Below are 27,378 nucleotides of genomic sequence, written 5' to 3'. Positions count from 1 at the left end.
TGGGATTGTTTGCCATTGACCCAGGACCCGAGCTTGCAAAAGTCACCCATCGTGACCTCCACATCATGCAGAAGAGAATATCATTTCCAACAGACTCAAAGTCATGACAGTGGCCACCAACTTGTGCAACTTGTCCACCATATTGGTAAGATTATCATACCAAAGCACTGTGATTACCCTGCATGGACAAAGTAAGCAAGGTCCTTAAGGTGAACTGTCACTAGGACATCATGACACGTGGACAAACTTGGACCCTTACAATGTCCATCACCAACATGTTTTAATAAGAGATGAACATACACATTTGGCTTCCTCAAAATGTTTGCTTCAAGCAGGCATCTCCACGCAGAAGGTCAGTCTTCTCTGGCCTTTGATGGGATCCAGCAGCTTCCTCCCTCCTCCTCTGGCTTCCCTGCCTTCATGATGGGGAAAGGGCTCATGTAAACCAAATCCTGGAGGTGAGTGCTGTCTGCTGAGACATGGTGTCAGCCCTTCCTCTCGAGGCCAACCCCAAACCCAACTGAGTGCTCTTCTCTTCCTTTGAAAATGTAGACATGTCGCACGTCTGGACCCTCCTGTTCCTCCCTATCGGTGGCAGAGAACTAAGGCCGGAACCCCAGGAGCTACCTCTGTGTAAAGACCCAGCCAGCCCTTGATAGCAGAGAGGAAGAAACCAGGGAGGAAGGATTCCTGGTTCCTTGATCCCAATGGGAGTGAGTGGGTGATACAGCATCCCTTCATTGTCTGCTCATGTAGCCATTTACCCACCCTCCAGCTCCAAAGCACTGAATCCTGAGTTAACTGTTTTCTTTCTCCAAGAGTCACCAACCAGTCTGATCGACGAAGGGGTCAGAAAAGGACTCCCCAGCGTGACCTTCATTGCTTCCGAAGGGGAGGCCCCTGTTTGGCTTTGAGCTTTATCCTCACCTCCTCTGGCCTCAGTCCCCAATTCCTGGGGGAGGGAGAGGATGACAGCTCTCTGAGGTTGCCATCGGGGGTAAGCCCAGCTGTCCCCTTGGACCTGTGGGTCCCCCGGAGCCAGGGAGAGCAGCTCTAGAGGGGGCCAGGAGGGGACACGTGGCTCAAGTTCAAATGCATGTCCATCTGCCAGAGTCTCCACTAGTCAGGCGTGGGGAGGCAACCTGAGGGGCCCCTTCTGAGAGGGCATCTCTCACACCCAGGAAAGGGCTGTTCAAGCCACAGCCGGGTCACCTGTGATTCCAAAGAAGGAAGCCTGGGGCTGGGGGCGTAGGAGAAACCTACTGAGCAGGTACTGTCGGTGGTCGGCAGGGGTTGATTCCCTGGGTGGCAGGTCTTAGGGGCTCTGGGCCTGGACTGTATCTACAGAGATTCGTTGTTGTCCTTCACCACGGGTGTGACCGGCTGACTCTGGGCGACGCCCGGTTGGCTCTCGGCGACGCTGGCCCCTCCGAATGCGGCCGTTTCCCCATGCAGGTCCACAGGTTGTTAACACACCTCCGCGCGCGCACACAGAGAACCCCCCGGAGCAAATGCCTCCCCTCCCAGGCGGGTCTCGGTGAAGATGAGCACACAGAGTCACGACACAAACCCTACTGGTCCAGGTGGTCCTCCCGGGAAAGTTCTGGACGGCAGCAGTGACGGCCGGGCCCGCCTGGGCTCCACCAGCTCGCCGCGTCCTACAGCCTCCAAGACCAGCTCGGCCCCGCATCGGCCGCTACTCCTGAGAGCCAGAGTTCGACCTGGTGACGGCCGTGCCGTGCGCCCCTCGGCCGACCATCTCCTGGCCCCACTCCCGGTGGCTGGACTCCTGCAGTCCGCGGCCTTTGGTCTCGATGGGCAGAAAGCAGGAGGCCACGGCGGCCAGGAGGCAGCAGCCGCTGTAAACCGCCAGCGTCAGGTACACGGAGGATTCCAGCATGACCTGGGGGAGGGAGACACGAGCCGGTGAGAGCGTCCCCTCGGCATCGCCAATGCCATTGGGGAGGTACTGACGACTCCAGGCCCTCTGGTAAGCCCTCTGTGCGATGATCCTATCGAGTCCTCACGATGGCTCTAAGAGGAGGCACTTGTCCCCATTTTACAGAGAAAAAACTGAGCCTCGAGGAGGGTTAAGTAAGTGGCATACTCGAGTTCTCACAGATACTCAGGATGGGGCTGGGATTTGAGCGCAGTCCCCGTCAGGCTCCAGGGTCTATATTCCTTGAAACTACACTCTCTCAGAGCAGGATGTTTGCTGACTCTCGAGCTTAATAGCAGACCTCAGCCTCAGTTGCTCATCTGCCAAATGGGTAAGGGCAGTATCCACCTCGCAGTGAGCAGAAACCTCAAGATGACTTGTAGATAGTAGTGACATACACAATGGCCAATCACAACAGCCCAGAACAGAGCTACTTGGCTGAAACGTGGTGAATTCTATTTATGTGAAAAATCCAGGATAGGTAAATTCATACCGACAGCGCACGGGGAGACTCCGGCTGGCTCAGTCAGTCGAGCACGCAACTCTTAATCTTAGGGTCATGAATTCAAGCCCCATGTTGGGAGTAGAGCTTACTTAAAAAAAAAAAAAAAAAAAATGCACCTTAGGAGCCCCTGGGTGGCTCAGTCGGTTTAGGCGTCCACCTTCGGCCCAGGTCATGATCTCATGGAGATTCTCTCTCTCCCTCTCTCTGGCCTTCTGTTGCTCGTGTACTCTCTCCCTCTCTCAAAATAAATAAATAAATAAACTTAAAAAAATGCATCCTGGGGGTGGGCTAAGGAAGGGGGGGGCAGGGAGTGACTGCCTAATGAATATGGACTTTTTTTTTTTGATGGAAATGCTTTGGACTTAGATAGAGGTTGTGGTGCCACAGCGCTATGACGTGCTAAATGTCATTGACTTGTTCACTTTAATTTTTTAGAGTTTATTTATTTAAGTCATCTCTACACCCACTGTGGGGCTTGAACTCAGGACGCTGAGATCAAGAGTTGCATGCTCTTTGAACTGAGCCAGTCAGCCAGGTGCCCCTGACTGAACTGACTTTAAAATGGTGAATTTTATGTTAGGGGACTTTTACCTTGGTTTAAAAAAAAAAGTGATAAAGACAGAGAAAAGGCTATTAAAAAAAGCAAAACAACTTCAAAGTAAGATCCCTAAAAATGGATAGAAAATGCGTCAAGACACACAAGGGGCTGCAAAATTCTGCAGCAACACCTGATTATCCAACTCGGAAAGGGACCAGGGACACCTGTTTCCCACTAAATCATGTTGTCTTCAACAGCTTGCTTTCCTCTTCCTTGTTTTCATCCAATTTGTTNCCCCAGGCCTTCTGCTTAGGAAAGACTTGGGTTTGAGTCCCAGCTTCTCTGCTTGCCAGCTGTGTGACCTTGGGCAAGGCGCGTTGCCTTTCGGAGCCTGTTTTCTCATGTTCATAGGATGGGCTGTTAGGGTAAAATAAGATGATGCGCACAGAGGGCTCTGCAGAGGTCCGGACGTGGGGTAACAAGGCTGTCTGTGCTCTGGCTTTCTGTGCCCCTCCCACTCCCCCCAGCCCCTCGGTGACGCCTACCTGAGCAATGAACGGGGTAATGAGCGCGCCCACTCTCGCCATGCCACTGCAGGTGCCCAGGCCCAGCGCGCGCGTCGCTGTGGGGTAGACCTGAAACACAGCCATCGACGCAGGCTTGAGAGAGTGCAGGTCGCTTCCCCCTCTCTGCTCAGGAGGGACAGGACTGATGCCCGTGGGCGCGCAGGTCACGCAGGTGTTGGTGACCGCATCAAGGGGTGGGAGACCAGGTGGGGCTTCTCCTCTCAAAGGGGATAGGAGTTCAACTTGAGAAAGTGGGTAAGAGGCCAAGCTGTGGTGGGTGGGGAACCCAGTAAGGGAGGGTCGTCTGTGCCCGGGGTGGTCCCTGAAGGCTCTGCCACGAACTGCTGCCCATTTGGCATCCAGACACCATTCTCTCTGCCACTTTTCATTAGTTCACCCTGAAGTGCCGGCCACAGCCTTCCAAGGGGCTTCACAAAGACAGAGATGGAAATGCTTACACAGTTTCTCAGTTCGTACCCACGGTGGCCCGTGCCTAGCTGTCCCTTGGGCAAAGTGAGAAGGGACCATACATCTTCCAGGACGTGGCAATTAAGAAGCAGGCCTATCTTCTCCACTCCCTTCCCCAGTCTGCTGGCTTCAAGGGGGACTCCAAGGCCCTGGGGCAGGATTTTTCAACCCTGGCACTAGGGATGTTTGGGGGTGGGTCATTCTTGGAGGTGGGGTGCTAAACATCACTATAGGATGTTTAGCAGCATCCCTGGCCTCTGCCCACTAGATGCCAGTAGAAGCTTCCGCACCACTCTCCCTGAGTTGTGACAACCCAAAAATATCTGCAGACACTGACACTGCAAATGTCCGCTGGCGGGCAAAATCACCCTGGGTTAATAACTACTGGATGAAGTTGCCAGACGCAAGGAACTTGGGTCCCTGAATCCCTGTGGCAATGAAAGCTGTCCACCAGCCAGGAGCACCATGTTGGACCATTCCATTAGTGAGAAACTTCTGTTGTGTCAAGAGATTCCCTTTGGGGAGTTATTTGTTACAGAGGCTAGAGCACATCTAACAAACTCCAAAGCTCTGTGTAGAAGCTCGGGAAGAATGAAGAATGTAAGGGGAAACACAAAATTCGTGCATGATCCCAACACTCAAAGATAACCGTTGTCACATTTCCACGTAGATCCTTCTAGGTTTTTCTATGACAGATACACATCCTCACGCATTCATTCGTTTATTCACTCAGTGAAGTTGTTGAGTGCATACCATATGCATTTACCTCTGATATTTTATTTTATTTTTTATTTTTTTAGTGTTTATTTATTTTGAAAGAGATAGAGAGCACACGGGGGAGGGGCAGAGAGAGAGAGGGAGACAGAGATTCCCAAGCAGGCTCTGCTGCAGCCATCAGCACAGAGCCTGATGCAGGGCTCGAACTCACAAACTGTGAGATGGTGACTTGAGCTGAAACCAAGAGTCTAACGCTTAACCTACTGAGCCACCTAGGCGCCCCTACATATGATATTTTAATTTATCCAATGACACAAGCAATAAATAAATAAATATATTCTCCTTGTCAAAAATTAAAACATTTGAGCTTCCTTTGATCTACAACCTCTCCTAGGAAACACTCCCCAGAGGTTCCACAATTTTTTTTTAATTTTTTAAAATGTTTTATTTATTTCTGAGAGACAGAGACAGCGTGAGCAGGGGAGGGTCAGAGAGAGAGGGAGACACAGAATCCAAAACAGGCTCCAGGCTCTGAGCTAGTTGTCAGCACAGAGGCCGACGTGGGGCTCAAACCCACGAACTGCAAGATCATGACCTGAGCTGAAGTCAGACGCTTAACCGACTGAGCCACCCAGGTGCCCCTGGAGGTTCCCACTATTATAAAGTTTCGAATGTATCCACCTAGATGTGTTAAAAAATATGTATGTATGAAATGTATAGCATTGTTTTTAAAATATAAATGGTATCATATCATACCATTCTGCAACTTGCTTTATCCATTTAGCACTGTCTTAAAATCTTATTGACATCAGTGGGGCACCTGGGTGGCTCAGTTGGTTAAGTGTGCGACTTCAGCTCAGGCCATGATCTCACAGTTCGTGGGTTCAAGCCCCACATCGGGCTCTGTGCTGACAGCCAGCTCAGAGCCTGGAGCCTGTTTCAGATTCTGTGTCTCCCTCTCTCTCTGAACCTCCCCTGCTCACGCTTCTCTCTTTCTCTCTCTCAGAAATAAATAAAACATTTTTAAAAATTTAAAAAAATCTTATTGATATCAGTGTATAGAGATCTACCTCATTCTTAGCTGCTCATACCCACCTCATAATTAACTGCCATAATTGTATGCCATGATGGATATACCACAGTTTACAATTCAAAGGAGATCGACAGTCAGTATTAAAAGGGGGGCACAGGGGCGCCTAGGTGGCTCAGTTGGTTAAGCATCCGACTTCAGCTCAGGTCATGATCTCACGGCTCGTGGGGTCGAGCCCTGCATCAGGCTCTGTGCTGACAGCCAGCTCAGAGCCTTGAGCCTGTTTTGGATTCTGTGTCTCCCTCTCTCTCTGACCGTCCCCTGCTCACACACACACACACACACACACACTCTCTCTCTTAAAAATAAATAAAAAACATTTAAAAATTAAAAAAAAAATAAAAGAGGGGTACAGACACTGAATGCAAAAGGAAGTCAGGGGAGAGGGAGTTCTGGGAGGGCTTTTTGGAGGAGGCAGGATAGAGCAGAGTTCAGGGTGATGACAGAGGGAGGGCTCTGGAGTGCTGTGGGAATGAGGGTTAATCTAGGGACCCTCCTTCCGCTAGCACAGTATCTGGTACATAACAGTCTCCCTCTCCCTTTGGTCCTGCCTAAAATAAGATGAAGTAGGAGCACCTGGGGGACTCAGTTGGTTTAGCATCTGACTCCTGATCTCGGCTCAGGTCATGATCTCACCGCTTCATGAGTTCGAGCCCTGCATCAGGCTCAGCGCTTACAGTGCAGACCTGCTTCAGATTCTCTGTCTCCTCTCTCTCTGCCGGCCCTCCACCCCCTGCGTTGTCCCTGTCTCTCTTAAAATTAATAAATAAACTTAAAAAAAAGATGAAATAAAGTACAATAGCTATAAAATAAATAGCCCATAACCCCTGAGTGTGGGAAATTGAGACATGCTCAGATGTTATTGTGTGGAGGGTAAAGTTGTACAACACTTTAGAAAGTGAATTTTCAATTCATCTCAATGTTTGTAATGTTTATAGGCTTTAACCCAGCAATTCCGTATCTTGACATTTATTCTACAGGAAGCACACACGTGCCCAAGACCATATAAAGCTGTTTACCTCAGCACTGTTTGTACTAGTGAAAAGTTGGAAAACAAGCCAAATATCTGTAGGAGAATTGTTATAAAATTATGATTTGTCTGGGGTGCCTGGGTGGTTCAATCAGTTAAGCGTCTGACTTTGGCTCAGGCCATGATCATCTCATGGCTTGTGAGTTCAAGCCCCTTATCAAGCTCTGCACTGACTCCCCCACTCTCTCTCACTCTCTCTCCAAATAAATAAACTCTTTAAAAAATTATTATTTGTCTATATTATATTGTATGGTAAAGTATATAATATATATGTATAGATATACTATATGGTATACTAAAGTATAATATATAATAAGTATACATACTATATAGTATAGTATATAATATACAGTATTTATAGTATAATATAATAGAGTATTTAATACATAGTTACATACTATATAGTATAGTAAAGGGAGGCATAAAATATAGATATTATACATATGCTGTATAGTATATAATATGTGGTATATATTAGTATATTATTTATAGGATACACTATATGTAGTAAATATTGTGTATATAGTATAGTAACTGTTAAAAAGAACAAAGTAGATTCATATGTTCTGTGCTCATAGTCTTCCATCTTCCCCTCCAAATGTCCCAACTCATGCTCTGCCCTGGGGCTGGCCTATGTGGACCACAAAGAGTTCCCTGGCCTTCTGGATTCTGGTTAGGCACAGCTAATGGGAAGCCCCAGTGGGAGATGGGAGGGAGACAGAAGAGAGAGGTTGTGGTATTTATTCTCCCGATCCTCCCTTCCAGGCTGCCTCAGTTATATGGGTCCCTCAGCTGCAGGTCACAACTTCTCTCTACACAGCTCTCCCCTGGGACTCTGGAACACTCCCCTCTCAACACCCCACTGGTCTGGGTGGTAGCAGAGTCCCCAGTCACCTTCACCCCATTGCAAGCTCTGGGGCTTTGTCACCTTCGATCACTTTCGTGTTTCCCTAAGCCTGGCCCCACACCACTGTAGCTAGCTTCTTTATTAAAACTCATCCCACTTGCTCACTTACCCAATTTGGTATGTGCACCAACATAAATGAGTATATACTGAGAAAAATACTGAACTATTCAAAAAGGTTTTGTCTAGGGGCGCCTGGGTGGCTCAGTTGGTTGAGCATCTGACTTCGGCTCAGGTCATGATCTCACAGTTTGTGGGTTTGAGCCCCGCATCGGGCTCTGTGCTGACAGCTAGCTCAGAGCCTGGAGCCTGCTTCAGATTCTATATCTCCCTTGCTCTCTGACCCTCCCCTGCTCACACTGTCTCTCTCTCTCAGAAATAAATAATACATTAAGAAAAAAAAAAAGAAAGAAAAAGTGAAAAAAAAAGGTTGTGTCTAGGAAGGGGGGAGGGGAGCCCTTTAATTCTTGGTTTTTTACAGTTTGCTACCATTCAGAACGTTTACATTGAACATAAGCTTTCATAAGCAAAAAAAAAAAAAAAGAAAGAAAAAAAAAGATTGAAAGGTAGCTTGAAATAATGAAGAGCTCCACTGTTACCACTCAGACCCAAGGATAAATCTCATTCTGAGGATCCCAGGCTTGATGTTTCTGGAAGCAGAGCTCCCTCCCTCCCCGACCCAGCTGCTCCCACACACCCCTCCTACCTCAGGTGTGTAAACATAGGCTGCCTGGAAGCCTCCAGAAATAAACGCTCTTGCAATGAAGAGTAACAGAGTGAGCATATTTCTAGGGGGAGAAATAAAAAAGTAGATGAGCAGGTGCTTTTTTTCTGTTGGCTCGTTTTAGCAAAGTCCCAAATGCCCAGGCAGAATTTGTACCCTAGAAACGGGCAAAGCCCTCCCTCACCCAATACATCCACACAGGCACACACTCCCGGTGCCTTCTCTAAAGGCCTGCCTTTATAAATTTATCATTTAGGTGCCTTGTTAGCACAGTAGGTAGCACTCAGTCTCATAAATGTATCAGTCTCCAAGGTTCCAGGGTAAGAGCTGCAAACAACTTTGGTGCGCAGGTTGGGGCAAGGCTAGAGAGAAGTGATATAAATCACTGAAAATCCAGATGGGACCTTGTAGGGGCAGGAATTGAGTCAGGTGCCAGCTTAGCCAGTGAAAGTAAATTTCTATTCATTATTTTTAGGATAATCCTGATCCCTGGCCCTCTGTTCCATTGTTCCCATAAATGTCTAAGAACATCCCCATGTCAGGGTCTAAGCTACTTCTGCAGCCCTTTCCCCATCAGGTTTGGTCTGGGGCCTCTCTGAGATCAAGAGAGGCACAAGCCACTTTCATACTTTGAGGCTCTTGATAGATGAAAAAATGGAGAAATGCCAAAAGGTGATTATAAACTAGGACCTTGAAGTATTTCCGTTGAACAAAGGAATGCTTTTAACCCATACATAAAGAGCTGTATGCATGCTCTCACTGGTTGATAATGTCAAAAGTCTAAACGTGACAGTGTTGGGGTAAAACCTGAACCAAAGTGCCCTCCCACCCCTAACCCCATCAGAGGCCCCTGATCTTGTGGTCAAGAGCCTCAGTCCTAGTGAGGGGCTAGGGAGGGGTCTCTCAGATGACCATCAGGAGTGTAGTCCACAGCTTACAGACCCAGAGAGCCACTGACCGTGCCCGGAGAAGTGAGCCTGATGGCCAGAGAGAGATGGTTTCACGACCCACCTTCCAACACAGATGAACAGCAGGAGGCTGCAGAGGGAGAAGATGACGAAGCACAGGGCCATGGTCTTCTTGCGGCCCAGGCGGTCAATAATCCACAGAGTCACAAGGACACCTGGAAGAAAGCAGGGAGGAAGCTTCCAGTATGGCTCCCAATGCCCCCTCACTCCCACCTTCCTGGTAGTCATAGCCTGTATAACTGCTACCCTTGAGAGTGTGCTGGACCCAGCAAGTCGCTGCTAATGACTAGAATATAGAAACGCATTGGGATGTCACTTCTGAGATGAAGTTATAAAAGACTGTGGCTTCTGTTTTCCTGGCATTCTCTCTCCCTTGTCTCTTCTTAGGTGCTGGTCTTAATGGAGAAGGCCACCTGGCAAGGAGCTAAAAGTGGCCTCTGGTCAACAGCCAGTGGGGAACTGAGGCCCTCAGTCCAACAACCCTGGAGGCATTGAATCCTGCCAATGACCATATGAGTGAGTGGGAAATAGACCCTGCCCCAGTTGAGCTTTCAGATGTGACTACAGACTCTGGGCCAACACTTCCATTGCAGCCTTGTCAGATATGCTGAAGCAGAGGACCCAGGTTAAGCCACTTCCAGCTTTCTGACCCATAGAAACTGTGAGTAATAAATAGGTTGTTTGAAACCACTAAAATATGGGATAATTTGTTACACAGCAATGGATAACTAATACAGGTACCCAGGGATGTGGCATTCATTCAATCCAGGCAATGGACACCTGGAACAGGAGTCAGAATCATCTGGGTTCTAAGGCCTCATCTGACTTCTGACTTGCCATGTGGTCTTGGGTTAGTCCCTTGCATTCTTAGGGCCTCAGTTATTTCATCTGCAAAATGGGACTAAATAAAGATTCCCTAACCTCAATAGAGACAGTATAGCATGGTGCTTATTATTAATAATAATTATAAAATGTGGGCTCAGCACTTTTACATCTGTTATCTTGCTTCATCATCAAAACAACCCCCCAAATAAATGCCCTTAATAGCCCCATTTTCCACACTTACTCATTAAAAAATTAAGTGCCTATTTTGTGTCAGGAACGATTGTTCTAGGAGCTTGGGATATGCCAGTGAACAGAAACAACGAATCACAAATGTAATAAATAAGACTTTTATCTGAGACTCAGAAAGGTAATAGTACCATGGAAATCATAAAAAATCATCGTGAATGCTTTAAGTCATGGAAATGGTTATTGGCAATGTGGTGTCTAACTCCGAGTCCCTAGTCTTACTTACTGAGCTATATGCAGGAAGGGTTTTGGAAGATAGACAGATGGCATAGTATAGGAGTAAGACTCTGGGCTCTGGGGTGAGACCACAGCTCTTAACCCTGCCAGGTGTAGGACACTTAGTGTCTTAGCTGGGTTTTTCTAGAAGCAGACCCTGGGACAAGGGTCCAAGTACAGGTGTTTAGTTGAGAGGTAACCCAAAGACGAACCAATAGGAGGGTGGGAAAGTAAGATGGGTAAGAGAAGGCAAGAGTGCATATCAGGCAAGTTACCACTGTGGGTCATTTCTACTGAATTCCACTGAGGGGCTCTGGGAGCCAGTATGGAATATCCACTTTAGAATTCTCTTGCCTGATGGGCGAGGAAGCTGGGATATTAATACACCACCAACTCCTGCAATTACTGTTTGAAAGCAGCTCCCAGGTGTTAACTCCCTAACACTTTCAGCCACCTTGCTTGCTTTTAGATACTGAGGCTTTCCATTCCTCTTGAGACAGCCCTCAAGCACAAAGATTCAGATACTGGCAGCTGCAAGTATCTGCTACACCTCTCTGAGCCTCAGTTTCTTCCGTTGTAAAATGGGAATAATTATACTATTTCATAAGACTAAATGACGTATCAGATAAAGGGTTAGTGTCCAAAATCTATAAAGAACCTATCAAACTCCACACCCAAAAGACAGGTAATCCAATGAAGAAATGGGCGAAAGACATGAATTGACATTTTTCCAAAGAAGACATCCAGATGGCTAACAGATGCATGAAACGATCACTCATCATCAGAGAAATACAAATCACAACCACAAGAGATACCACCTCTTTCCTGTCAGAATGGCTAAAATTAACAACTCAGGAAACAACAGATTTTGCTAGGACATGGAGAAAGGGAACATGGTGGGAATGCAAACTGGTGCAGCCACTCTAGAAAAGAGTATGGAGGTTCCTCAAAAAATTAAAATAGAACCACCCTACTACAATTGGACTACTAAGTATTTATCCAAAGGATACAAAAATGCTGATTTGAAGGGGTACATGCACCCCAATGTTTATAGCAATGCTATCAACAATAGCCAAATTATGGAAAGAGCCTAAATGTCCATCAACTGAAGAATGAATAAAGAATATCTGGTGTGTGTATCACACACACACACACACACACACACACACACACACACTGGAATATTACTCAGCAATCAAAAGAATGAAATCTTGCCATTTGCAACAACATGGATGGAACTAGATATATTATGCTAGTGAAATGAGTCAGTCAGAGAAAGACAAATATCTTATGATTTCACTTATATGTGGAATTTAAGAAATAAAATAGATGAACATGGAGAAGGGAAGGAAAAATAAAATAAGAAAAAAACAGAGAGGGAAGCAAACCATAAGAGACTCTTAAATACAGAGAACAAACTGAGGGTTGCTGGAGGGGAGGTAGGTGGGGGGATGGGCTAAATGGGTGATGGGCATTAAGGAGGGCACTTGTTGGGATGAGCACTGGGTGTTATAAGTAAGTGATGAATCAATGGATTCTATTCTTGAAACCATTACTACTCTATATGTTAGCCAACTTGAATTTAAATAACTAAATTTAAAAATAGACTAAATGAGACATATCTATAAAACATTTAGCATAGAGCCTGATATACATAAACACTCAATAATTAATACCAGACATTATTGTTGTAATAATTATTAGGTGGTTTTTTTTAAAGAAAAAAGACAAATTACCTTCACTTTTTATGCAAGTTTGGATTTTTTGACTCCCCACTGGTCCTTCCAGTGTGAGTGCTGATGGGGGACAATTCTGCATGGATCTCTTATATTTCTTGTGTGCAGAGGCACTAGCTGCCCTTTGTTTTGTTCGGATGGCCAACAGCCTTGGAAGATAGAGATGCTGTCTCCTTTCAGAACAAAGGGCAAGTCTGTTTACTGTCCATAAAAATGACATATCTCTCTAGATCCAAAGCTGGACAAGTTTCTGGCAGCCCATTACGAAAGATTTGGGTTCCCTAAGCTTGGGATTCCTTAGGTAAATAAAGTGAAAAAGGAACTGAGGAAGATATTGGAAAGCCAAGAAAAACTGTGGAATACAGAGTCAAGACTATAGGGAGTAGTAGATCACTCATTACATGGAAGGGAATGCTCAGGTAATTCTTCAAATAGTAACCACCATCTATTATCAGCTTTTGTGCACACTTGAGTGAGCGGGTTCTTATCAAAGGACCAGAGTTAGAGCACAGCAGCTACACCCATTGCATGTGTAGCATCTGCTTGGACCCTTCCTCATCATCCCTGTGGGACTTAAGAGCAAGGGGAGCTGACATTAATATACTATTAATGTTGTTTGCTGTGCTATGGATAATAGTCTTTTGTCTCTGACCCGGGAGTCTCATGTCTTCTGCCAGTGAGCATGACACGGGGCAGCTTAATTTGTTACCTTCAAGTAGAGTAGCCTCTGCGGTTCTGGACAATTTGTAGCTAAGGGTTGGAAAAAAATCATCTCCAGCTCCTCTAGAAAAGAGGATTTTCTTCCAGGCAGCACCAGGTGGAGCCACCAAATGAACAGCTGCCACATTCACAGGTTTCCCCACCCCAGCCCCACCTCACACAGGTCGCTCACCTGGAAACTCAGAGAGTGTGGTCCACAGCAGATCCATGTAATCCTCCTCACTCAGGTACTCACAGGCCAGGCTGCATTTTGCTTCTACTGCCTTCTTCTGGCTAGAGACTGGGAGGTGGGAGACAGGAAAAAGAGCCATTCGCAGAAACTTGAATCACACCCTCCGGCTCCCACACCTCCTTCCCTGGTTGATTCAGTTGGAATACCGTGGAAAGAACCCAAGCTCCAGAGTCAGCAAGACTCAGGTTCGAATCCCAATCAGCAGTACTATAACTATCTGTCTGAGCCTCAGTTTCTTCACAAAACTAGAGCTAATAAAAGCACTGGACGAGGTGCCTGTGCGAATGAAAGCAGGCTGTGCGTAGGAATGCGCTTAGCACAGTACTGGCACATACTAGGTGCTTTTGTGGCAGACAGACTCCAGGGTGGCCTCGATGATCCCCACCTATAGTATCTGGCCCCCATTACTTCCTTGATCCCACCTTCTCTCTCACTCTTGTTCTGCCTCAGGAGCTTTGCACTGGCTGTTGCCTCTTCCTGGATGCTCTCTCTTTATATATCGTCATAGCCAGTTTCCTCATGTCCTTCATATCTTTCTTTAAATCTCACCTCATGGAGACCACCCTGACCCCCCCCCATTTAAAACTTCAACATACCGACTGCCCCTTGCTCTGCCCCACACTCCTGACCTCCCTCGCCCTGCTTGACTATCTCTTTTTCCTATACATTTGTTAACAAATAGTGTGAAAGATTTTGAAATGGGCCAAATGTTTTGTCTAGTGTACCCTTCTAGGTTGTCATGCTTTTCACTACCTTTGAGCTACGCACATTATAGAACATTGGTATTAATGCAAATGTTTCTAGTTCATCAAAACGCAGAATGTGTCTGGTGATGCAATTGATAACTGGCTTATGCATACTGACAAGTTGTGCCTCTAATTGTAAGGCCATTTCAGGATTTCTGATTCCCTATTCACATGTATCTTTTGAATTCTCCTCTGAACCAGTTGTAACCTCTTGCTGGTGTTAGTAGACAATTCTCCATGGATTGCTCACATTTCTCCATGTTTTATAAGCAGAGGCACTGACTGTCTTTGTTCTGGACTATCTTTTCAAGGACCTTGGTTTAACCAACAGCCTTGACAGGGAGCGTCCACCTTTGGAGTAAGGAACAGGTTTGTTTATGGCCTTCAATGGTATAGTGTCTCCCCACAGGGCAAAAGCAGGCAGCCTTACCATCCAGTATAAGAGAGCTGGGTGCCCTAAGCTCAGAGATCCTCTCTTGTAACATAATCCACTGCTTTTGCAGGTGTGACTTCCTCTCTTCACATCACCCTGTGGGAATGGGAGCTCCTTACTGGTGTAAGAAATGCTGATACTCCAGCTACCACTATTACTGTGAGTAGCAAAGTCCTTTGTCTCTGATCCAGGAATGTTGTGTCTTCTGCAGGCATCTGTGGAAGCTGTGGAAGGCTAACTTGTTAGCTTGAAAATAGGTAAATGCTCAGACTTTTCACAGTTCTTAACTAATCCATTCATTAACTGATGAGGTAAAATCTTTGACATGTGGTCATTGTATATTTGTATGAGAGGCATGATTTTACCTTTTCTTTAAATTTTTTCTTTAACATACCTATCACTTTCTAACACACCATGTAATTTCCTCACTTATTAAGCTATTCTCTCTCTTTTTCTCTCTCCCCACCAAAATATGAGCTCTCAGGGTAGGAATATTTGTCTTTTGTGATCACTGATGTACCCTAACACCTAGATCAGTATGTGGCCTACAGAAAATATTGAATGAATTATTTGTCCAAGGTCACTCAGCTACTTGGTACTAGAACCAGGCTCCTGATTTCCAGCTGTGGGCTTTTTCCATGATATCACTTTCCTGCCCAAGTATAAGAAAGGGCTTTTTAAAAAATATTTATTTATTTTTGAGAGACAGAGGGACAGAACACAAACAGGGGAGGGGCAGAGAGAGAGGGAGACACAGAATCTGAAGCAGGCTCCAGGCCCTGAGCTGTCAGCACAGAGCCCGATGCATGGCTCAAACTCATGAGTTGTGAGATCACGAGCTGTGAGATTATGACCTGAGCCAAAGTTGGATGCTTAAGAGACAGAGCCACCCAGGTGCCCCAAGAGAGCTTTTAACAGGAGTTGGCAAGCTACCACCTGAGGCCAAATCTGGTCTCCTACCTGTTTCTGCCCAGCCTGCATGCTAAGAATGGTTTTTACATTAAAATTTTTTTAAGTTTATTTATTTGTTTTGAAAGAGACAGACAACAAGAGAGGGGGTATGGCAGAAAGCGAAGGAGAGAGAATCCCAAGCAGGCTCCTTGCTGCCAGTGCAGAGCTGGACATGGGGCCTGAACTCACGAAACCGCAAGATCACGACCTGAGTAGAAACCAAGAGTCAGGCGCTGAACCGACTGAGCCACCCAGGCGCCCCTGCATTTTTAAATGATTTTTAAAAATCAAAAGAAGAATAACACTTTATGACATAAAAATGATATGAAGTCCAAGTTTGCGTTCATTAAGCTTTTTTTTTTTTTAATTTTAGAGAAAGGGAGAGTGTGAATGGGAGGAAAGGGGCAGAAGGAGAGAGAGAGAATCCCAAGTAGGCTCCATACTTAGCACGGAGCCCTGCGCAGGGCTCAATTCCACGACCCTGGGATCATGACCTGAGCCAAAATCAAGAGTCGGACGCTCCACTGACTGAGCCACCTGGGTGCCCCAAATTGACAAATAAGGTTTTATTAGAACACAAGCAATGCTTGTTCATTAATCTATGGTCCACAGCCTCTTTCCTTCTTGGCACGGCCCACAAAACCTAAAATATTGACTAACTGGCGCTTCGTGAGGAAGTTTGCCAACCCCTGCTTTGTAACATTCCCCTCGATCCTCTGCTTAAGCGGGTCCCACTGCTAGGGGCATGCGATCTGTACTCGATCAATACCAAACCCCAGATCTGCGACTGAGCCACCAACCCATTAAATCCTTATATCAATAAACTAAACTATTAACTAAGATTATAGAGGCTTACTATGAAAAAAGATAACTGGGCAAATCCTGCAGACAAGTGAGAACTTGATCCCTTTGTCCTCCACTCTGGGTTCCATGCTAGGAACCTATTTTGAAAGATAGAATTGTTTGAAAGCCCAGACATCTGCATATAGACTTTGCTTTCTATCTGTTCCTTTGGTCCAGTGGCTCCCACCCCCAGCTGCACAATAGAATCTCCTGGGGAGCTTTTAAAAGCCACTAATGCCTGGGTCCAGAGACGCTGATTAAATTGGCCTGGGCATTGTTTAACTGGCCCCAGGTGATTCTGTGGTGTGGCCAGGGTTGAGATCCGACCTGGTTTTCCAACTTTGTGTGCACATGAGAATTGCCCCATAGGGTCAGAGCCATCAAACTCAGTGCTGTACTTCACCGGGCCCTTTACACGACATAAGATGTGAATCTGCTATAATGTCACTTCTATCATGACAAGATTGTTCGGGTTTCTACAGAGCACCCTGGAGACCGCAGTCCAGGTCTTTTTAGGCTCAGATTTGGCAGAAACTTTCTCCCTGGAGTCTGTGGGCCAAAGTCACTGGCATTTGTGCACGGCCAGGCTCACGAAGGGCAGAACGAGGGGTGGGGATGTATGTGTGACTGTGTATGGTGGGAGCAGCGGTAGTCGGCTGGGAAAGGGACTTTGGTACTCACTGCTGCAGACATCTCCGGCTTGAAAAAGCTCAGTGGTGAGCAGAACTAATCCGTAGTAAGAAAACGCATTGGAAAACCTGCCAGAAAGGAAGCAAGAAAAGGTAAAGAAATGATGGGAGAAATGCAAGTCCCCTTCCCCCATCCCCTCAGGAAGGACTTGCATCTCTAGCAGTGAGGACCAGCCTTTGGACATGGGTGACACTGGAGCTTGGAGGGGGGGGGCGGGTTCCTGGGGCCCTTGACCAGGAAAATGACAGGTGCAAAGCATAGCGGTATGTTAAAGGGATGTNGACACACTGGAGCTTTGGGGGGGGGGGCGGGTTCCTGGGGCCCTTGACCAGGAAAATGACAGGTGCAAAGCATAGCGGTATGTTAAAGGGATGTGATCCTGTGTCCTTTGAAAGAACAAGAACTGTATTACATCACAGAGAACACCCAAGGCTGTTTTTCTCAATTAGCAATAGGGAACAAAAGTCTGGGGGACCAAGATTTGGAAGAAAACAGTTACGGCTGACATTTTTCAGCGCTTCTGGGCCAAGTTGATCAACACGGAGAGGGAAGAGGAGGGAAAACTTTGATAATACAGAGAACTGGACTCTAGCTCTGCCCTTGAATTCCTGAGAGTTGAATCAACTCACTAAGCATTTATTAAACACCTGCTGTGTGCCCCACTGTATGCCCTACTTTTACACTGTATACAAGTGTGGAGTCAGCAGACTTGCCTAAAATTTCAGAGTAGAAAGACCCAGTTAATTAATTCCCAACTGTCCCAGGAACCATAACACTCAAGTCTGTAGGACCAGAACATTCTCATCCTATAGTACAGCTACGTGGGAACTGTCATCATCAGACCATGGTGATTAATTTCCTTGGGTTACAATACATGCTAGCAAATTTAGCAATTTCTGTAGGGTACAAAAAATAGTCTTTAATTAATTGCTTTGGTATTTGGGTAGTATTGGTCCAACTGAATCACATGCATGCAAAGATAGCCACCCTTAACTCGGTCAACCACCTCCTCTCCATTTTCAAAAACTCTGCAGACTGAGCACTTGTATTGGGCACACAGCAGGTGTTTAATAAATGCTTGGTTCAGCTCTCAGGAATGCAGGGACAGTCCTGGAACCCAGTTCTGTATATTATCAAAGCCTTACTTCCACTTCCCTGCAATTGACCACTTTTCAGGACAATCCCCTGCTAATGAGCACCCCCCCCCCCAAATGTGCATAGGGAACATGAGGACTGGTTACACCAGAACTGAGAAAAGTGCTAGCCAGGCCCCTTCTGCACACCATTCATGCTGCACACGATTTGGTAGAAAGAGAGCTCAATGAATAGCTGCGATTTGACTAGTTACGAATTTTCAGGTAATTACTCTGTACAAATCCCTCCCCTCCAACCTGCCCACATCCAGCCATCGCCAATGGCTGCTATTTAAGGAAGACAGACCAGGATCAGCACAGAAAGTTCTAAGGATGCACATGTTGGCCAAATCAGTGGTTCCCCAAACATGGGCCCCATGCCACTGGTGGTGCCCAAGGCAGTATGGCCAAAGATGGGGACTAAAGGAGCAAGCATATTAAATCTTCCTGTGACAAAAATTCCCTTTTACATTTCCTTTCAATTACAGTTGACTCTTGGACAACACAGATTTGAAATGCACGGGGCCACTTGTAAGGAGATTTTTTTCAATAAATATAGTATACTACTGCAAGTACATTTCCTCTTGAAGATGACTTTAATAACACTTTCTTTTCCCTAGCTTACTTTAAGAATACAGTATATAGTACATATAACAAAACATGTGTTCATCGACTGTTTATGTTATCAGTAAGGCTTCTGGTTAATAGGAGGCTATCAGTTAAGTTTGGGGGGAGCCAAAAGATTTACAACTGCCCAGGGGTCTGTGCCTTTAACCCCCACTCTGCATTGTTGAAGGTCAACTGTATTTTTTTTAATGTTTTATTTATTTCTAGGAGAGAGAGAGAGAGAGACAGCGTGAGCAGGGGAGGGTCAGAGAGAGAGGGAGTCACAGACTGAAACAGGCTCCAGGCTCTGAGCTGGCAGTCAGCACAGAGCCCGACGTGGGGCTCGAACCCACAAACCGTGAGATCATGACCTAAGCGAAAGTCGGACGCTTAACCGACTAAGCCACCCAGGCGCCCCTCAACTGTATTTTTTTAAAGTTTATTTATTTTTGAGAGAGAGACAGAGATAGCGTCGGGGGGAGGGGCAGAGAGAGAGGGAGACACAGAATCTGAAGCAGGTTCCAGTCTCTGAGCTGTCAGCACAGAGCCCGTCACGGGGCTCAAACTCATGGACTGCGAGATCATGACCTGAACCGAAGTCAGACACTCAACAGACTGAGCCATCCAGGTGCCCCAAAGGTAACTGTATTTTGATGGCTTCTTAGTCTCACTTACTTGCTAATGAGTCCTCAACATCTACCCTCTCTCTCTATTAAGTCCAGTAACTCGGTGCTTTGGCAAATCATCAATCTAGCTACTTTTTACTATATTTTTCTTGAGGAGGGCCTTCTATCTATGGCCTCCAATTAAGGTGCTTTTGTTTTAAATGTCTTGAAAGACATTTATCTGAACTCTCATGCACTGTTGCTGGGAATGCAAACAGATGCAGCCACTCTGGAAAACAGTATGGAGGTTCCTCAAACAATTAAAAATAGAACTACCCTATGATCTAGTAATTTCGCTATTGGGCATTTACCCAAAGAATATAAAAACGCTATTTCAAAAAGATATATGCACCCCTATGTTTATTACAGCATTATTTATAATAGCCAAATTATGGAAGCAGCCCAAGTGTCTATCAATAGATGAGTGGATAAAGACGATGCAGTCTATATATATACCACGGAATATTACTCAGCCATAAAAAAGAATGAAATCTTGCCATTTGCAGTGACATGGATGGAACTAGAGAGTGTCATGCTAAGCGAAATATCTCAGAAGGCAAATACCTATGATTTCACTCATATGTGGAATTTAAGAAACAAAACACATGAGCAATGGGAAAAGAAAGATTTGCCTCTCTCTCAGAAGCAAATCAAGAAACAGACTTTTAACCAGAGAGAACACACTGAGGGTCACCAGAGGGGTGGGGGCCGGGGGGATGGGTGAACTAGGTGATGGGGATTAAAAGTACACGTATCATGAGGAGCACTCAGTAATGTATAGAATTGTTGAATCACTATATTGTACACCTGAAACTAATATAGCATTGCATGTTAACCATACTGGAATTCAAATAAAAACCGTAATTAAAAAAGACATTTATCTGTGTAAAAAGTGAGGGCAATTAAAGAAAAAGATGAAGAAAATAACAGTACAGGTGATACCTGAGAAAGGGAGAAATCAGGAAATACCCAAGCCACTTTATTTGCCATTGCTGCCCAAGATCGAAGAGTTATCTGTGCATCACATGAAAACAGAAAGCAACACAGGACATAGATGAAGGGAATCGAGGTGTCAAGCAACAGCTCTTACCATATAAACCACAGCAACAAGGTTGTCCATCTAAAATGGGGCGTGAAAAGGTCCCTCATTCTGCCTCGGTCTTCCTGTTTCAAGACAAGAACATGCTATTTGCTCTTATCCCCTCGGGAAGTATGGTTGGTAGCCAAAGACTGGTGGACACCCACGGCAGCGTGTCCTACATGCTTGGGATCTGGGAACCCAGCACTCAGTCCCATAGCACCAAGTCTCCCGGCACAGTGAGGCCCTCCAGCCAGGACCCAGCAATGTCTACAGGCTTGATTCCCCAAGCACGGAAACATTTGGCCATCCCTACCCCCAGCCCGGAACCCCCAAGCCAGGAAGCAGACTCCTTGGGCTTGGTACCCCCTTAGGGCTCTTGGGCAGTGCCATGGACCCAGGGAGCAGACAGTCAATCCAAAAGGTGTCCAACCATTTAATGTTCTCCCAAGCCAGCTCTAGGTCAAGATCACAAAAATTAATATACTAAAAATCATTTACCAGAAGCCAATGTGTCAAAGGTTGATTAGTTAAATAACCCATTTGCCAATTTCATATAATTTGCTAATTTATCAAATCTTTGCTCTACAATGTTCTTTTTAAGTTTATTTATTTATTTATTTTGAGAGAGACAGAGGGAGAGAGAGCATAAGGGAGGGACAGAGGGAGAGGGAGAGAGAAAATCCCAAGCTGACAGCACAGAGCCCAACACGGGGCTTGAACTCACAAACTGTGAGATCATGACCTGAGCTGAAACCAAGAGTCAGAGATTTAACCAAATGTGCCACCCAGGCACCCCTACAATGTTCTTTTTAGGAGTATATTCTAGGATTGTGATTATATTCTTAGGTATGTTTAATGAATACATTTTTCCTAGCAGTTTGAGAAATGCTTGCTTATTTAACCATGCTAACTGTTTAGAAAAAAAGATTATGACTTTTAGGTGGTTTAGTCTACCTGTGAATAGTCTTTGTGAATAAAAATATATAGTATAAAATATATAAATAAAAAATTTTTATAAAATAAATAATATATGTATAAAAATATATGCTATATATTTATATATGCTATATAAAATTTTTATTTTATAAGAAATATAAAGTATATTCTTGAATGAAAAGATAATATTCATAAACAGGTTTATTGAATATAATTGAGAATGTTGGTATTTATTGAATATATTTTGGAATAGTCTCATTAGTATATTTAGAAATAGACTCATTCACATATTTATGGAGAGAATATATTGAGGAAACAAGTGTGTTAATATATACATAGGAAAAATATGCTCCTATTTACTACATATATTCAAAAAGATCCTTAAAACCTTTTTTGGTGAAAAGATACTTTAGCAAGTTAACTCAGGAAAATTGGCTTTTGGAGAATCAGTCTGCTTCTGCTCTTTTTGCTGGTCTTGGGATTTGCCACCTCCTTGGATAGCGCCCTCCACCCACGTCCACCCTCCCCATGGGGGCACAGACACATACACACACCACAGACAGTGGGCCAGGCACCGACCTGTCTGGAGATGATGAGTTTCCCCAGTGGCATGGGGGCTCCGTTTTCTGTCGCTATCCTCTTTAAGGTGGCGATGGCCTTTTCCTGATTCCCGGACAGCACATCATACCTTGCGCTCTCTGGCAGCCACTGTGGGGACAGGTGTAGCAGGTTAGGGTGGAACAGAACACTGGGTCCCAACCACATACTCTCCTCCGGGTGTGGGGTCTTTAAGGGTGAGGGTTCTGGAGCCAGAGGGCTGGCTTCACATCCTGGCTCTGTCATTGATTATGGGTTGTGTCACCTTGAGCAATTACTTGACCACTCTGTGCCTCCATTTCCTCATCCATAAAATGGGGATAATGATAGATCCCACCTCTTAAAAGTTGTCAAGAGGGTTAAATGAGGTAATCCAGACAAAGTGCTTACTTAACACAATACCTGGAATGGATTCATGCAGTGATTGTTGTTTCTGTTGCTATTATTATTCTTATTAATTGGTGTTGCTGTCAGAGTTTCAAAAAAATAATCTTAAAAAGAATACCTACAGCACAGCGTCCTNGGATTCATGCAGTGATTGTTGTTTCTGTTGCTATTATTATTCTTATTAATTGGTGTTGCTGTCAGAGTTATTTAAAAAATAATCTTAAAAAGAATACCTATACCACCACCTCTTCCCCACTGAAATAAAGTGAACAGCTAAACAGCAGAAAGCCTAGTGGCCGAGATTGAGATCTTTTTTTTAAAAGTTTTTAATTTATTTTGATATAGACAGAGAGCATTCAGAGGAGGGGTAGAGGGAGAGGGAGAGAGAGAGAGAATCCCAAGAAGCTCAGAACCCGATGCGGGGCTAGGACCCACAAACCGTGAGATAATGACCTGAGCCGATATTGGACACTTAACCCACTGAGCTGCCGCCCAGGTGCCCTGTGAAGGTTGACATCTCTTAAAAGGATACTTACAAAACACAGGACAGCAAAGAGGAGCAACGGGACGGCCGAGAGGATGAGCAGCCAGCGCCAGCCCAGACTGGGCATCACAAACACAGCCAGGATGACCTCGAACACTGTCCCGATGGCCCAGAAGACCTGGCGTGGGAAAATGGGGTCAGTGACGGCAGCGGCATGGTCGGCGCATGAGCAATGTTGGGGTCATTGTAGACAATGCTATTGATATGGGCAAGGGTTCCTTGGAGTCAGCAAAGTTAGAATGGCCACCACCTTTTCTGTGGTTCATATGGTTGGGACAGGGCCATCATGCTGTCCATCTCCTGAGGGGACCATCCACACCGCATCATATTTGCATGGTACCCACTGGAGTGGGTACAATGTGGCAGCTCTGGTTAAGGAAGGCACTGCCATCAGTATCGTGTGAGGTCAATATGGTAACGGACACATTGGTCTTTGTCTACTGATATCCATCTCTCTTGCCCAATAGGGTTCCTAGTATCCTTTATCACAACTGCCTCTTCCCTGCAGGGCTGACTGTCTTCTGTCTGCCTGAGTCACTCATCCTCCTTTCCCACCTTGCCTTTTGTATGGACTGCATCCACAGGCTCCCTGTCTTCCAGCATTCCACTGGATACAGCCAATGGGGAGCCCCACAGGAAATGGGAGGGAGGGAGAAAGGAAAGAGAGGTTGGGGCATTTATTCCTCCGGCTCCCTCTCTGCGTGGTGGTCATGGGCTGGCTGCACTTCTCAGTAGGTCACAGCACCTGTCCAATAGCCCTGGACATACAACACTCTCTCTCTCTCACTCTCTCTCTCTCTCTCTCTCTCTCTGGGCTGCTAATTATTTTCTGCCTTTCCCTGGCAACTGGCACTTCAGGCCTGGGCTATTTAGAAATAGTCCCTTCATCAAACCCTCTTCAAATTATTCTACTTTGAATACGCTGTCTCCCTCTTGGACCCTACAACTATGCTCTTCGGCTTCTCTGTCAGTTCTGGGAGATGCCAAGAGCCTCCCTAAATCCCCTTTTGCTGAAATTAACCACAGTCTATTTCTGTGGCTGACAACCAGGGTCGATAGTCAAAATGCCTAACAAACTGGTACGGGACCGACCAACCCAGGATGGACACCAGACTCCAGTCATACACCATCTGCCTTCAACGCACACACCCCCACACCGTGACTGTGCCAGGAGTTAACTCTTTAGATGCTAGATCTAGTAACTCTTCAGATGCTAGATCATGGGAAGTTCTAGGGGGTCCTAAGAGTGGACAGGGTGTCAGGTGATGAGGGGTAATTGGGGAACAGGATCTACTGGCACAGATGCATCTCAGTATTTAAATAATTGGTTCATCCATACCAGTGCAGACCAGATGATTATACCATCCTTATCCATCAGGGGTAGACGCAGTCTGGGGGGGTAAGTTGTGGTCAATGTGATTAATATTGTCAATGTGGTCATGGTGACTATAGGGGTCAGAATGTCATTATAGTCCTCATGTGGATGTCAGTGTCCGAAAGGGCAAATAAACTCTACTGCCCTGCATGGTGGAGGGGTCATTGGGCAGCTATGTATTTGCCCTGAGACCTTCAAAAACCATGATTGGAAAGTGGGTCACAAAACCTTGACAGATAGAAGGCTTGGGAGGGACGAGCTGGACCAAGGGAATTTTAAGGCAGCCTCTAGGCTACAGAAGTGGGCACTCACACAAGACACGGGTGAGCCTGGATACAAACAGGGGTGGAAGGTGATGGTATGGATGGAGGACAAGAGTTTTGGTCCCCTTAGGCTTCACCATTTGGCACCAACTCTCCGATAAAAGCCATGTCCAGTCCAAGAAGGACAGACCACCTGCCTGCCACCATTTTTTTAAAGAGATTGAATTTTTTTGTCCATTGTAGAATGTATCCATATTGCAAAAAGACCATGTCAGAATTGACGTAGTTGACCCATTTTAGTCTCCACTGAGTCTGTTATAGTTCTCTTCAACTCCCATGTCCTTATCCAGTCGCTTAAGAGACCTGAGACCCTGCTGCTCAGAGACTGAGCACTCTTGGGAAACCCACACCACCCTCCTTACCTCAATCAGCAAAATACACTTAGCTCTGGCCTTCATGGGAAGGAACTCAGCGTACAGCGTCACCCTGGCAAAGCAGAGAGACAGGAAGAGAGTTGAGGTCAGGACTGAGTAAGAAGATTGCCATAGCTGTCTGAATTTCCAGGCCAATATTCCTCTGAGGGTGGTCTGGGGACCACATACTTCAGAATTTCCTGGGATGATGGCTACGTTCATAGATCCCTAGACCCCACCCCAAACCATTGGGAACAGACTCTCTGGGGTGGGGCTCTGCCATCAGTGTTCTTAACCAACTCCCCACATGATTCTCAAATGTAATAACTGCTGCCATGAGCCCTACCCACAACCCAGCAAATATAGGGGAAAATAGGGTAGTGAGACAATGGGCAACTTCAATCTGGAACCATTATTCAGGTTTTCCCTATTACTCATGTTCTGAAAAGTCTTGAAGAATACGAGCTTTTCATTCTGTACAACGCCCCTCCTCTTAAGTCCATCTGATGTATCCCTGTGACCAGGCTCAGGCCATGTTTTCTTGGCAAGAACCCCAGAGAAATGATACTAAGCTCTTTCCAGTGCCTCACATCAGGGCCATATGGTGTCAACTCATATCATCACTGGTGACATTAACCTTCATCACTAGATCAAGATGGTGTCTGACAGATTTCTCCACCTTCAAGTTATCCTTTTTCCATTCGGGATTACTTTGTGGGGAAAAATTCAGAGATTATGCCAATATCCTGTTCTCCCTAGAACCTCTACTCATCAGCTTTAGTATCCCATCCATCGACAATTTCCGCCCTAATCAACACTACTATGTTGGTAACAGGTGGTATTTTTAAAATTTCCATTGTTCCTTCTACATTTAGAATTGATATTCTACTGTAAGGAAGAGTTTCCCTTTTTCTATCTATCATCTATCTATCTATCTATCTATCTATCTATCTATCTATCTATCTATCTATCTATCTATTCATTTAATCAGTATGGACCTGTGGATTCCTATTTTGTTCAGTGGGTTGTAACCCACTATCACCATTATTCTTTTGATGCTCAGACTGTCCCAGATCTGGCCATTGGAAGACTTAAAAAAATTTTTTTTAGAAAATTTTTTTTATTTTTGAGAGAGCAAGAGAGAGCACAAGCGAGGGAAGGGCAGAGAAAGGAAGACACAGAATCTGAAGCAGGCTCTAGGCTCTGAACTGTCAGCACAGAGCCTGCAGCAGGGCTTGAACCCACAATGAAGAGATCATGACCTGAGCTGAGGACTCCTAACCGACTGAGCCACCCAGACGCCCCTCATTGGAAGACCTTTTAATCCAACCCCTGTGTCTCTTTTACATGCCTCCATCATGTCTTGAGCTCTTCTTTACTTTCTGGCACAAGGTGTCCAAGCTCATGCTGTTTTCCTTGTCCAAGACATGGTGTCAGCCATTTTTCTAAGAGGTTCTGGTTCCTTTTGGTAGAGGACAGTATTTAGTAACCAAATACTGATGTCAGTGCTCAGTATACTCATTGCTACTGGGCTGACATTGCTTCTAGGCCTTCTCAGTGGATGCAGCTAAGAGATCTATGTATCTATCTATGTATCTATGTATCTATCTATCTATCTATCTATCTTGGTCTCTCCATTTCTCTCTCCACATGCATACCATACATCCATATGTTTCTACATCTATCTGTGTATATGTATTTTTAAAAACCATGAGTTCATACTGATACTTTCAACTCCAGTCCAACCAAATGGTTAGGGTTCTTTCTAACCTTCTTGGACTTCCATGTTTATATTTCCCTTCTCCAACATTAAGACACCTGGGTCTCATTATCCTCAATATATTTCTTATTTGCTCAATCAATTTATTTGTTTGCTGAATGTAACCAATGTCCTAGCTACATGACTTGCCTCCTCCATCTACTACCTTCATGCTCCTTTCCCTGCCTTTCACTTCCTCGGCCACTGGCCATGCTGAAAAGAGAAGGAAACTTCTAAACTACTTCCCTATGCTAAAATCCTTCCATTTTGTTAGGAAGAGGAGGCTTTCTCTTTCTCCACATCTCCCACCTGAGTCAAGTACTGGAGCTACTAGATAGCTTCATGTTACTCTCCTGGCTTTTCATAAGGGAGGCCGGGTGGAGAGAGGCTAATTTCCATTAACCCTTTTGAGGTAGATGGTGCTGGTGACCCATCTAGATCTCCTGGTATATCCCTTTACTAGTTCAGTGTGCCCACCTCCCAGCTGCTGCTGCTAATGGTTCCTACCTGCAACCCTCTTCTGGGATTGCTC

General features: G+C 45.5%; 1 protein-coding gene across 1 annotated transcript in view; it reads right to left on the bottom strand.

Annotated features, from left to right (window-relative positions):
* Window positions 1-263: 263 nt before the first annotated feature.
* Window positions 264-27,378, bottom strand: part of SVOP (SV2 related protein) — an 80,602-nt gene continuing 53,487 nt past the window's right edge. The window contains exons 7-16 of the mRNA XM_077765963.1: window positions 25,097-25,160; window positions 23,029-23,154; window positions 22,088-22,216; window positions 20,582-20,655; window positions 17,079-17,155; window positions 13,365-13,472; window positions 9,493-9,604; window positions 8,464-8,545; window positions 3,528-3,617; window positions 264-1,903 (exon numbers count right to left, since the gene is read on the bottom strand). Of these exons, the coding sequence (XP_077622089.1) occupies window positions 1,697-1,903; window positions 3,528-3,617; window positions 8,464-8,545; window positions 9,493-9,604; window positions 13,365-13,472; window positions 17,079-17,155; window positions 20,582-20,655; window positions 22,088-22,216; window positions 23,029-23,154; window positions 25,097-25,160 (1,069 nt within the window). The 3' untranslated portion in view covers window positions 264-1,696. The remainder of the gene's footprint in view (window positions 1,904-3,527; window positions 3,618-8,463; window positions 8,546-9,492; window positions 9,605-13,364; window positions 13,473-17,078; window positions 17,156-20,581; window positions 20,656-22,087; window positions 22,217-23,028; window positions 23,155-25,096; window positions 25,161-27,378) is intronic.

The sequence above is a fragment of the Crocuta crocuta genome, unplaced genomic scaffold, assembly GCF_008692635.1.
Source record: "Crocuta crocuta isolate KB4526 unplaced genomic scaffold, BGI_CrCroc_1.0 scaffold339, whole genome shotgun sequence".
NCBI classification, from domain to species: domain Eukaryota; kingdom Metazoa; phylum Chordata; class Mammalia; order Carnivora; family Hyaenidae; genus Crocuta; species Crocuta crocuta.
This window is presented reverse-complemented; position numbering and strand designations above follow the sequence as displayed.